Below are 13210 nucleotides of genomic sequence, written 5' to 3'. Positions count from 1 at the left end.
TTTTTTTTTTTTTTTAAGGTGGTTTTTACACTATGGTAAAAATAAAAAGGGCTGGAGAGATGCAGTAGTTAAGAGCACTTGGTTCTTGGTAGGACTTCCAACACTCACATGGTGGCTCACACACAGCTGTTACTTTAACTCCAGGGGATCTGATGACCTCCTCTTCTAACATCACAAGGTACCAAGCATGTGGCACATAGACAGACATACAGACAAAACATTCATATGCATATCGAATTTCTAAAGCAACCTAAGCTACATAATGAGATCAGGGATTCATAACATTAAATATGAAACATTATATTCATATACATACAATCTACTAAACTACATTGCTGGCTCCCAGAGATTTTCTATATTCCCCACCCCCACTACAGCATTTAAAAGATGTTGTCTTAACCAGTGGCACATGCCCTCCATCCCAGGACTGGGAAGGCAGAGGTAGAGGATCTGAGTATGAGGCCCTTTTAGATTGCATAGTATGTACAGCCAGCTACACAGAGCCACAGAACAGCCAGAGCTACACAGAGAAATCCTCCCTCAAATAGAAACAACACTTAGGACATTGGGCACTGTGGCCTAAAGCCTGTAGTCCCAGCCTAGAGAAGTTGGAGGCATAAGAACCAGGAAAGTACAAGACTATCTTTCAATAGAAAAAGCAACTTGAGGCCAGCCTGGACTATGAGAGAATCTGGTGATAAAGAGATTGCCTTGTGTAGTCCAAGCTCCACCAAACTCCTGGGATGAAGCAATCCTTGTGAGCCTCCAGAGCGGACTGGACTTTGGTATATGTTAATCCCCTAACCTTACATTCCGTCTGTTTGAGACAGTCTGTGTAGCCCAGCTCAGCCTAGTACTTGTTATGTTATCCAGGCAGACCTTGCTGTTGTCTCAATCCTCTTCTCTCAGCTGCCTCAGTGCTGGGCTCACCTGCATGCTGCATCACTCCCAGCTTCTCGTTTTACTTTTGACAGAAGAACTTGTCCACATATAGAACTTTACATACACACTTAGTGACATCGCTATGATAGGATGGAGAGCCATAGCTCCCTGGGGTCCTGCTCAGTGGTTCTGCAAACTGTAAGCTGTACAACTTGAGTGGACCCATTCACTTAGCACCAGGTTTCCGATTATGAAGAGGCCAGTTTCCTAGGGAGAGTAGTAGTGTCCAGAAGGGATGCCTTTCTGAAACCTGCACAGCTCCACTTGCTGACTGAGGAAGGTCTGAGTCCATCGACTTTTTTATGCCTAAGTTGGTACATCCCACCCTATTCCCTGCCATGGTCTGTGGAAAACAGATGTCATCTGCAAGGCTTGGGTAGACAGGAAGAGCAAATGGTAGGAAGCTATGAGGACACCATTCTCTGTGGGCCCTGCCAGGTAGCCCTGCAAGTGAGGGAGACAAGTTCCAGGATATACAAGGTGAAAAACACCACCCAGAGTCTGCTCCCAGGCACAGCGTGAAGACTGCAGCAACAACTCTTTTGTTCTGTAAAGGTGTGCAGTTGAGAGGTGAGATACACCCAGGTTATAAAACCAAGTGAAGGCAGTTCAGCCACCTGACCCAAGTGATCTCGCTCTTCTGTAACATGTAACAGGCTGAGCTATCCTTACTTCTCTTCCTGGGAGGGGCACTGCAGCGGGAGCACAAGGTCTTTGCACATTAGGTGATGCTATAACCTTGACCCCTACATCCCTTGCTACATCAACGTCAGTTACTGGAACGACATTTTTCCAAGATGAAGGTCAAGTAGATAAAGAGGAAGAACCACATACTGCATATCTAGTCCTGCACAGTCATGTCCATGTGATTTACATACAAAGCTCACGCACAGGACACAGAGAATATTGACGTAACCACATATCAGCACAGGACTTTTAAAAATTCAAGCTTTATTACATTTTTGGGACCTCTAGTCCACAATTAAAATGCTTAAGCCATTCGAGAGTACTAATGAGGATGCCTGCCACACGGGCCTGAATGACTAGAGCTGAGGCTCGGCTTCTGCAACAGAGTCAATCTGTAAAACAAACACCAACTTCCAACTGAGACAGTCAGCTCCTCCTAACCCCCAATGCACGCGCTGCTGATGGTCTTCAGCCATAGGCCAACCCATCTTAATTCTTGTTGGGGAAAACAACAGAAAGGTTCCTAATCTAGTACAGCATCCTCAGCCAGCCAGGGGCCAAATCCCAAATCAAGGGGACAGAGTACTCTACAGTGCATGCTCCCAGTCAGGATCCATAGACGCACTACCTGATGCACTCGGGCTCAGTCCATACCAACATCATCCATGTCTCCTGAATATATATATATATACTCCACAGGCCACACAGTGTAAAGTACTTTACCTCATCCCCAGACTGCAAACATTGCCTGATACTTTAAGGGACTCTTAGGAGGTTTATTCTTTCTAAGTATGTGTATGAACAGGAGTGGGGCAGCGTGGAGGGAAAATGGTGGGCTCACTATAGGTCAGAGCTAAGCAGATAAAGGATTACCAACTTCCTGAAAGACAGTAGAGACAAAGGGTGCAGCCAAGTGCTAAGTGCCCCTTCTTACCTCTTCTTGTAACCTATGAAAATTAGAAAGGCCAGTTCTGTATCTGTCTGTGACGTCTATAGAACTACCAAACCTGACAGAGACTGACAAAGGCTGTGAACTATAAAAGCCTTATTCATGGGGTACAGATATATAAAATACACTGATGAATTCCTCAATCTGACATGATTCTTCCAAGCCTGCTGTTGCTTTCTTGTTGCCCCTCCTGCCACACAGTGTGACGGAGGACATCAGGAGCGCCAGAAGGAGGTTGTCAGAAAGCCTCTGGGCACAGGAATCTCCCTGCGTTGCAGACATTTCTAGACATGAAACACAAAGAAAACAAGGTTGCTTCTAGCACTTGACAATGGGGGATGCTGAGGAACAATGCCTAGACCAAGGAAAGAATGGACAAAAGAAGATGCAGAGGGATAAAAGGAAAAAACCTGATGGGTCTGTAGAAGACCAAAATAAAATAAAGCTTGTTATTAGGCCTATCCACCCCTGCCTCCACAGAGCACAGCCTCTGCTGTCTTGGCTCCTAGAAGCTGGCTATCAGTGGACTACCTCACAGAGCTCTGGATGACCTGTTAAATGCCCTGGTCCTCGCAAACAGAGGGGAGTCCAACTGAACGTGCAACACATGAGCCCATGCACTCAGTAGCCACACTCAATAGTTCCCTAGACCTGACACAGCCAGGAGAACCTTGGCTGACAAGGAAAAGTAAGTTTGTTAGCGATTCATTGCATACGGCTTACTGTTCTCTTAGGGCAGCTGCCTGAAAGGCTGTGTGGAGAGTGTTATGTGGGGAGGAAATGACATACTTTGGTCTACAAACAAAAGGCAGTGTGTGGGAAAACAGAAGAGACAGCATCAGGTCTGGATGTCCAAGACTACAGGACACAAGTGTTTCTCAGGCTACAGTTGGAGGATGCTGGAATAGAATAGCTTACCTCTAAGAACTGCTTCAGACGTATGAAAGAGCCCATCTGCCCTGAGCTGGTGATAGCTTCGATTCTATAGGTGGAGAGACAGAGAGACCTGTGAGTCGTTCCTGTGAGGGGTCTCAACTCCATCAGGTGAGGACCAGACTCATTGACTCTTCTAAAGAATGCTGGCTGCTCTTTCACGGGGTCCTCGCCATTCTTCGAAAGGGACAAAGGAAGGAAACAAGTGCTCTTGTCTGAGGTCTTAGCAGGCAGGATGAGTGCTGCCACTGCCTTCCTTCCTGGAACTCCAGTGAGTTGAGATGAGTTCTTCAGAGTGGACAGGTGAAAGCCACAGAGCAGTCAGGCTGGCAGGCAATCTGGTCGGCAGACCGGCTTCTCCACCTAACTTACTGATGAACTCATCTCAGTGGTTCAGTTCAGGACTACTTGCAATCATCATCTCAGATAATATGGGGGAGTTTAGAAAGAACATTTAAACACACCAGACCCAGGTGTGGGAGCATACACCGGTAATCTTTAGCACATACGAGGCTTGAGCAGCAGGAATTCAGTGTCTCCTTTGGCTACATAGTATATTCCAAGTTTAGCCTAGGCTAGAAAATGAGACCTCTCAAAAAACAAAACAAAACAAAACAAACACCAAAGGGTCAAGAGACGGCTCAGTTGGAAAAGTAACACAGCTGCATAAGCATGAAGCACTGTGTTCCACTCCCAGCATAGACATAGAAAGCCAGCCAGATGTGGGGGCAGGCACTAATGAGTCAGAGCTGGAAGATGGTGACCAGCAGAGGTGACCAAATCAGAGAGTTCAGGTTCATGAGACATTGTCCCAACAAAAAGTTCAGAGAGAAAGAAAACCCCATGTTGACTTCTGACTTACATGTGCATGTGTGCCCCAACTTACACAAACATGAACATGTGTATACACACACATGAACAGAGTGAGATCTTTCAGCCACTTCTCAAAAATAAGATAAAAATAAAAAAGCCAATACATTTTGCCCATGAGTGCTTGCACATGTGTGGGGGGGTAGACATGGAGCCTTAAGTGCACTAGATAAATGCTCTATCAACAATACCCACATTGAATATCTTATCTCAACATCTTCCTAATTTATACTATTCCTTAAGAAACAGTATTAATCCCAGCACTCGGGAGGCAGAGGCAGGCGNATTTCTGAGTTCGAGGTCAGCCTGGTCTACAAAGTGAGTTCCAGGACAGCCAGGGCTACACAGAGAAACCCTTTCTCGAAAAACCAAAAAAAAAAAAAAAAAGCAAAGCAAAGCAAAGCAAAGCAAAGAAACAGTATTTAGGGGATGGAAAGATGGCTTAGTGATTAAGAGCACTGGTTTCTCTTCCAGAGGACCAAGGTTCAATTCCCAATAGTAGCTCACAACTGTTTGTAACTCTAGTAACAGAGGATCTGACATCCTCAAACAGATACACACACAGTCAAAAAACACTAGTGCACATAAAATAAAAAGGAACAATTTTTTAAAAAGAAGCAATATTTAACAGATATTTTGTTTGAATTTCAAAATCATTTACTCATAGTGCACACCTTTCATGCCAGCTCTCAGAACCCAGATGCAGACACATCTTTGAGTTTGAGGCCAGGCTGGTCTACAAAGCAAGTTCAGGAGAATCAGGGCTACACAGAGAAACCCTGTCTCAAAGAACAAAAAATCAAAACAAAACAAAATCCAAAACAAAACAAATAAAGAAAACCACTCCAAAACCCAAAATTATTTACTCAAACATTAAAGAGAAGAAAAAGATGGAGTGATGGCTTGGTGGTTAAGAGCACTGATTGGTATTACAGAGGACCCAAGTTCAATACCCAGCACCATGAAGGGCAATTCAAAACTGCCTGTAATTCTAGCTCTGGGAGCTCCAACTCCTCTGGCCTCTGAAGGCACTTGCATACACTGTGTATATATTTGTGTGTGTGTATGTGTTTTTGAACCTTCTCAAATGCTCACACAACTGAAAATAAGTCTTTTTAAAACATTTGTTTTCTGTGTATAGGTATTCTGCCTGCATGCACATATGTGTGTACCACATACATATCTGATGCTATGGAGCCCCTGGAACTGGAGTTACAGACAGTTGTAACCTGCCATGTGGGAGCTGGGAATTGAACTCAGGTCCTCTAGAGGAACATCCAGTGCTCCCAAACACTGGGCCATTTCTCTAGGCCACAAAATAAATATTTACAAAAGAAAAGGGAAGGATGAAAGATCTTAATCTCAATCTCAATCTCTCTCTGTCTCTGTCTCTGTCTCTGTCTCTGTCTCTGTCTCTCTCTCTCTCTCGTTTTGTTTTCTAGACAGGGTTTCTCTGTGTAGCCCAAGCTATCCTGGAACTCGCTCTGTAGCCCAGGCTGGCCTCAGCTTCCTGAGTGCTGGGATTAAAGGCATGCGCCATCACCATCATGAGCTGCAAACCTAAGCCCTTGCTCATGCTAGGCACATGATCAACCATAATACTATCTAATTTTTCACATAAGTCAAAAATCCCACACTGGTAGGTAAGATGGCTCAGCAGGGCTTATGGCTCTTGTCATCAAGCTTGACTTAACCTATGTTTGATTCCACATGATGGAAGGAAAACCAGTTACTATATGCACACCACAGCATGCGCGTAACCCACCCTCCCATTCCCCTAATAAACAAACAAAAATAACTTTAAAATATAGCATATGCAAGACCCACAGCCAAACATTTGGCAGAGATAGAGTCCAGGTTAGAGGTGTCTTATTGGGTCCCTCCCTTCAGAAGAGGGGGGAAGAGGAAGTGTAGGAGCCAGAGGGGTCAAAGACACTGTGGGAGAGCATGGCCCAAGTGATCAGGTAAGCGGGCTCATGGGGGCTCACAGAGACTGAAGCAGCCATCCCGGAATCTGCGTGGGTCTGCACGAGGCCCTCTGCATGTGTCTATTATGCTTGTTGGTTTAGAGTTTTGCAGGGACTCCTGACAGTGGGACTGAGGGTGTCTGGCTCTTTTGCCTGCCCTTGGGACTCTTTTCCACCTATTGGGTTGCCTCATCCAGCTTTGATATAAAGGTCTCTGCCTGTTTTTTGTATCTTGTTATACCATGTTCAGTCGATATCCCTGGGAGGTGCGCTCTTCTCTAGGGGAAGCCCAGTCACAGGAGTGGATCCAAGGGAGAGGGGAGATGGAGGGACTAAGAGGAGGGGAGGGAGGGGAAGCTGCAGTGGGGATGTATTGTATTAGAGAAGAAATACAAATTAAAAACAAGAAAAGAAAGGAGCAGAGACAGGAAGACCAAGAAGAGCTCTGAGGCAGTCTGGGCTACAAAGACTTTCTCACAAAACAAAAATCAAAACAAAAGAACAAGAGAAGATCAAAAATAAAAAGCAGCCAAGGGGAAAAAAATTATATATATATACACACATACTTATTGCATGGGTACTTTAGAATTCAGGCATTACCTACAAACCCCCCAGTGGTCTGCTCAACAAGCCTATACCTGGGGAAGTAGTCCTCTTTGATGAGAATTATCATCTTCCAGAACTGGGCCTGGTACTGCTTCATGAGGGCATTCCCACACACCTAGAGGGAGCAGAAACAAACATCAACTCAAGAGAGAAAGCCAAGCATCCCTGGGCCTGTCTCTCCTGTCAAACATCTTCCATGGTTTCTCTTAGCTGACTGGGATAGGTGGGAAAGACCCACAGAGAGGTAGTTCACTTGTGAGCACTGTCTTCAGGCATAAGGCCCCAAGTCCATCGGTGACACTGAAGAAAAACCCAGCTGGGCAGAGGTACTTGCCTTTAATCCCAGCACTCTGGAGGTAGAGGCCAGTGATCTCTGAGTTTGAGAACCAAGATGATCTACAGACTTGAGTTCCAGGGTAGTCAGAGCTATAGAGAAACCCTGTCTTGAAAAACCAAACCAGAGTTGGGCGTGGTGGCAAATGCATCCCAGCACTCAGGAGGTGGAGGCAGGTGGATTTCTGAGATCGAGGACAGCCTGGTCTACAGAGTGAGTTCCAGGACAGCCAGGGCTACACAGAGAAACCCTGTCTCAAAAAACCAAAAAAAAAAAAAAAAAAAAAAAAAAAAAAAAAAAAAAAAAAGAAAAAAGAAAAAAGAAAAACCAAACCAACCAACCAACAAGCTAACTTTCCTCTAATTTATTATATACTTCCGCCTAAGTCAACTGTCAAGGCTTAACAAATACTTCTTTTACCATACTGAACAAAAGCCTTTCTAAAGAGATGGAATTCCTCCTAGCCTTAATAAGAATCCAGAATGCTACTTGTCTCAAAGACTCAGATCTGCATTAATGTACCATAATGTCATGAGTTATAAGGTAACTAGGGACTTTTAGAATTACAGGCCTAAGGGCCTCAGATTTGTCAGGGCATCAACCCTCACCATTCATAAATTTGAGGCAAGGTCTTATTGGGTAGCCTGGGCTGGTCTCAACCTTGTGATCCTCCTGTCCCATGCCCAGCTCCCTGAAGTTTATTTCAGCATTGGCTCTTTCAGCTGAGTGTGGTGATACATGTCTTGCATCTTATTACTCAGAAGCCAAGAGAAGTGGATCTCTTAGTTTCCAGCCACCCTGGTCCACATAACATTTCCAGCCCAGAGAGTTATAGTAGTGGTTCCTCAAGGGCAGAAATGTATGATGCTTCCAAGGAGGGAGATACCTGACCCAAGCTTGCATTTTCTTCCTGGAAAACATGAATAAGACGGGATGCTGATTCTGCCAACCACACTGGGTAAAGAGACAGACTGAGAGAGCGCCCAGGATAGGGAGCATCTCCACAGAGCACAGAGCATGGAAGGAGCGGCTTACGAAGCAACATCCATGGAAGACTAGAGCCAGGGAGACTGTGCTGGTGCCTGGTGACCCAGTTCCTGTTTCCAGGCTCTTGGGAGATTCGCCTCCACAGTCTACCATGGTTCCACTACTCAATTCTATATCCCTAGAGTGAAGTCTGCTTTTTGCTTAGGCTGGGATGTACATTACTGTAGAGAGCAAAAAGTGCTTGTACACATGAATATGCACCGGAGAAGCCAGTGAAGTTAAACTCACAGGCATCCTTCAAAGGAAAGAGATGTCTACCGTGTCCTCCACGTGGACTGCTGGGAATGGCCATCCTTTACAGCCTGGTGATCACTGGCTGTCTGATGAGCCAGGCTCAGGCTATATCTTCCAGAACTTACGTTTTACTTATCCCAGACAGACCCTTCCCCTGTAAACCTTATTACTTCTAGGCCATAAAACTCACCCTTGTGAGAACTGTCACCAGCCTAAGTGACTTCTGTGTTACCTCAGGGCCAGGCCAATCCAGACTCCCACACGGATTACCTTTACCTCAGTCATTTCTCCCTAGAGCCTTATCTTGAGCATTGTTTCTATGTCAATGACAATCCATCTTATGGATGAAGCCATATGTACTTTGTAAAGAGTTTCAATGTAAACATGCCTTTTTTTTTTTTTTTTTTTTTTTGGTTTTTTTCGAGACAGGGTTTCTCTGTATAGCCCTGGCTGTCCTGGANCTCACTCTGTAGACCAGGCTGGCCTCNAACTCAGAAATCCNCCTGNCTCTGGCTCCCGAGTGCTGGGATTAAAGGTGTGTGCCACCATGCCCAGCTGTAAACATGTCTTAAACTTTCTTGTACTCACAGGGCTGTGATAACTGTTATATAAAAACTTTTTTCCAAGCCGGGCAGTGGTGGCGCACGCCTTTAATCCCAGCATTTGGGAGGCAGAGGCAGGTGGATTTCTGAGTTCGAGGTCAGCCTGGTCTACAGAGTGAGTTCCAGGACAGCCAGGGCTACACAGAGAAACCCTGTATCAGGAAAAAACAAACCCTTTTCTCAGAATTGTGCTATGCTTAAATATGGCAAAAATACCCCAGCTGATGTCAGACTGAGAAATCTTGGCCCAGTACCACTTACCTAAACCCAATTTCACTCTTCCCTCACCTGAATCGCTTTCTTTACCAGCTGCAAGGACCCCACAAACATAAAGAGGAAAAAAAAAAGGTACATCCTAGCCTAAGGCAAAGAGGAAAAAATGGATGCTTGGTTTGTCTCCAAGCTCAGGAGAAGTTGGGTAACGAGCTCATTCTTGTCCACTCACGCTGCCTCCCACTCACTTCACCCGTGTCCACCTCAACCATTCTCTCATTTAATAATGGAATTACCTCCAAGAAGTCAAACAGGAGGGTGGCTGTCACATCTGAGAGAGGCTCCATGTTTAAGACCTGTGCCAACCAGCGCCAGCCATGATTTAAGCCATGAGGATGAGCCTGGAAGAGAAGCAGCTGTGTTATGACTTCTTCTCATTGTATTCACAACGTAACTCTCAGTGTAAGCACGCAGCCCTGAACAGGAACCCCAAGACCATACAACCCATGCATACAAGACTCAACAAAGACCAAAAGCTAAGGAAACTCTTTTTGGAAATATTCTAATTTATGCCCAGGCTCTCCCAGAAACTTTAAAGTTCCTGTGAAACATGACATGATACCTGGTGTGCTGTTTGGGAAGTCCACAGCCAGTATCATCACTAACTTGTTTTTCAGACGGGGCTTTAACTCTGCAGCCCAGGCTGACCTCAGACTCACAGCAATCCTCCCTGGCCCAGTTTCCCAGGATGGAAGCATAGAGGTAAATGACCTCACTTGACTTTGTGTTGATTTCTATTTTGGTTTTGTGGTTTTGTTTTTGTTTTGAGACAGGGTTTCCCTGGCATTGGCACTGGCTAGCTTTGAACCTACTGCCTGTTTCCTGAGTACTGAGATTCAAGCTGTGACACTATGCCTCCCCACGGCACACTTTTTGTCTGTTCTTGGTATTGTAGTGACAGGGTCTCACTGTGCAATCCAGAGTGACCTAGAACGTGTCATTCTTCTTACTGCTTCCTGAGTATTGGGATTATAGGCAGCATATCACAGCTGGCTGAAACCTTTATAAATGTCATGACATGCAGAATCTGTTCTAAGGTTAGTTCTTTATGGCCTGACGGAAGCTACTGAGCTTTTTAAGTTGAGTCAAAAAAGTAGGCTACTAATCAACATACACGTCTCTAAATACAGCCATGAGCTACCATTCTCTTTACCTCACTATTCGACAGCACAGCCTCTCTTAAAGGACAGCTTGCAAGAGTGCTCAGAGGCTGAGTCACAGGACACTGGGCATGCCCCCACCCTCTGGAAAAGCCCTTTCCAGATTTCACGTGCCAGCTGCCAGAAGCAGCTTTGCATTGCCCGTGCGTCTGCCATGAAGCTCTCTGCCTTACCAAGCCTCCAAAAAAACCGCACAAAGGGAAAGTAAGATCTGAAAGCTCTCACAAGTGTGCCAAGCCACCAAGCAGTAGATGCTTCCTGCATGAAAGCTGTTTGTCCCAGTTAACAGAAAGCTGAGTTACAAAGGCTGCTCTTGCTGTTGATGCTGGACAACTGTCCCTTATCCCAGCAGGCCCGTTGTACCCACCGCCTGCCGGTTCCCATATGGCCACTGGAGCTGGATGATGGCGGCATACAGACGGATCATCCCAGACATGCGTTTCAGAAAGTTGTCCTGTTGCTCAACCTTGGAATCTGTCACTTGGTAGCCAAGCATCCTACGTGTGAAGAAGATAAGATTCAGAATGCTTGCCAGGGAGTGGTGGCACACGCCTTTAAGCCTAGCACTCGGGAGGCAGAAGCAGGCGGATTTCTGAGTTTGAGGCCAGCCTGGTCTACAGAGTGAGTTCCAGGACAGCCAGGGCTACACAGAGAAACTATCTCGAAANANNNNAAAAAAAAAAAAAAAAAAAAAAAAAAAAAGAAAAGAAAAGAAAAGATTCAGAATGCCACCCAAATGAGGGTGACAGAGAGGTTTCCTTCTTTCTAGGGCGAAAGGTACTACTAGTCACACTTTGTATCATTATTGTATTTTTTTTTTTTTTTTTTTTTGGTTTTTCGAGACAGGGTTTCTCTGTATAGCCCTGGCTGTCCTGGAACTCACTNTGTAGACCAGGCTGGCCTCGAACTCANAAATCCNCCTGCCTCTGCCTCCCGAGTGCTGGGATGTATATTATTAATATGCCTGTACAAAGCACTGGCATCCATCATCAAATTTCTGTATTAAAGTTCTGCAAAGCAAACTCACCAGTGAACACTCACAAATAGAAAAAACTGCTTCAGAGCTAGACAGATGGCTCAGCAGTAAGTGTACTGTCTGCACTTCCAAAGTTCCCGAGTTCAATTCCCAGTAGCCACATAGTGGCTAACACTATCTATAATGTGATCTACATGGAAATGGCTTAGGTGCTGGCTAGTTTTACATCAATCTGACAAAGCCAGAGTCACCTTAGAAGAGGGAACCTCAACTGAGAAAATACCTCTGTGAAATAGCTATAGGCAAGTCTGGAAAGGCATATTGATGAAGAAGGGCCCAACCCATTGTGGGTGATGCCACCCCTGTGCTAGCAGTCCTGGATATTGTGAGAAAGCAGGCTGAGCAAGTCATGAGGAGCATGCCAGGAAGCAGCGCCCCTCCACGGCCTGTGCATTAGGTCCTGCCTCCAGGTTCCTGCCCTGCTTGAGTTCCTGTCCTACCTACTTTCCACGATGGACTGTGATATGGAATTGTGAGTGAAATAAACTCTTTCCCACCCAAGACACTTTGGTTATGGAGTTTTGTCACAGCAACAATAACCCTAACTAAGATAGCTAGCTTCTCAGCAAGATTGAAATGGTTTACACTATTTTGTAAAGTCATTAGATGAATAAATTCTAAGACTCCTGGATCCAAGATCCAGTATTCTTTCCAGTAAGCTATGATTATCATCAATTATCACCCCCAAATCTACAAATCCTAAAAGATGTCCAGTTTGCATGGAAGACATTACTTTTTTACCCTTTTTTGTGAAACGGGGTTCTTGCTATGTAGCCCAGTCAAGGTTTCAGACAGGACACTTAACAGTAGAGAGAAGGAGCTGCAGACAAGTGTGAGAACACATCCCTATTCTTAGGCTACAGCTTTCCCCAGAGTGAGAGAGAGGAGAAAACCATTTCACCGTTGATAATCCTCCAAAGCCATCCCTTCCTTGAAAGCTGGGTAGATAGGAACGGAGTATGGACACTTCTTGTGGAGATGAGCAAGAATGAGGTCTCCCACTTTGGGATGGAGCATCCAGATACCAGATGCCACCACTGCAATGGGGAATGCCGCTTCATGGTGAGAGGCCACTTCCTCCTCCCCTTGTTTCTAGGAACACAAAGATGGACACAATTTCAAATTAGTATCACAGTCAGGCTCAGTGCTGTCCACCAGCTTCTTCTGCCCAGACCTCTGACCACAAGGTTCCTCACCACAAATTTCTCTGCCAGTTTGTACTGGACAAAGTCCAGCCCCTGAGGGTTAAGAGTGACAGATACGGAGCGCCCACCAGATTGAACAGGCTTTCCAGAGAGAAGGCTATGGATCTTGTCAAAGACCTCCTTCAGCTTTGAACCTGGACAGGAAAGAAAAAGCAATAAAAAGGTGAAGCTGCAGCTGGACATGGCAGTGCACACCTGTCTTAGTCCCAGCACTTGGGAAAGGGGCAGAGAGACCAGGAACTCAAGGCTGGCCTAGGTCATGGAGTGACCCTGAGACCAGCAGAGTCTGTCTGTTCGAAACCTTGACACAGACGGGCGTGGTGGCGCACGCCTTTAATCCCAGCACTCGGGAGGCAGAGGCAGGC

General features: G+C 45.6%; 1 protein-coding gene across 1 annotated transcript in view; it reads right to left on the bottom strand.

Moving 5' to 3' along the window:
- Positions 1-1862: 1862 nt before the first annotated feature.
- Gle1 (GLE1 RNA export mediator) overlaps positions 1863-13210 on the bottom strand; it is a 26150-nt gene continuing 14802 nt past the window's right edge. The window contains exons 10-16 of the mRNA XM_021192328.1: positions 12837-12979; positions 12542-12732; positions 10972-11101; positions 9681-9785; positions 6987-7069; positions 3497-3560; positions 1863-2862 (exon numbers count right to left, since the gene is read on the bottom strand). Coding sequence (XP_021047987.1) covers positions 2794-2862; positions 3497-3560; positions 6987-7069; positions 9681-9785; positions 10972-11101; positions 12542-12732; positions 12837-12979 — 785 coding nt within the window. The 3' untranslated portion in view covers positions 1863-2793. The remainder of the gene's footprint in view (positions 2863-3496; positions 3561-6986; positions 7070-9680; positions 9786-10971; positions 11102-12541; positions 12733-12836; positions 12980-13210) is intronic.

The sequence above is a fragment of the Mus pahari genome, chromosome 3, assembly GCF_900095145.1.
Source record: "Mus pahari chromosome 3, PAHARI_EIJ_v1.1, whole genome shotgun sequence".
Lineage (NCBI taxonomy): Eukaryota > Metazoa > Chordata > Mammalia > Rodentia > Muridae > Mus > Mus pahari.
This window is presented reverse-complemented; position numbering and strand designations above follow the sequence as displayed.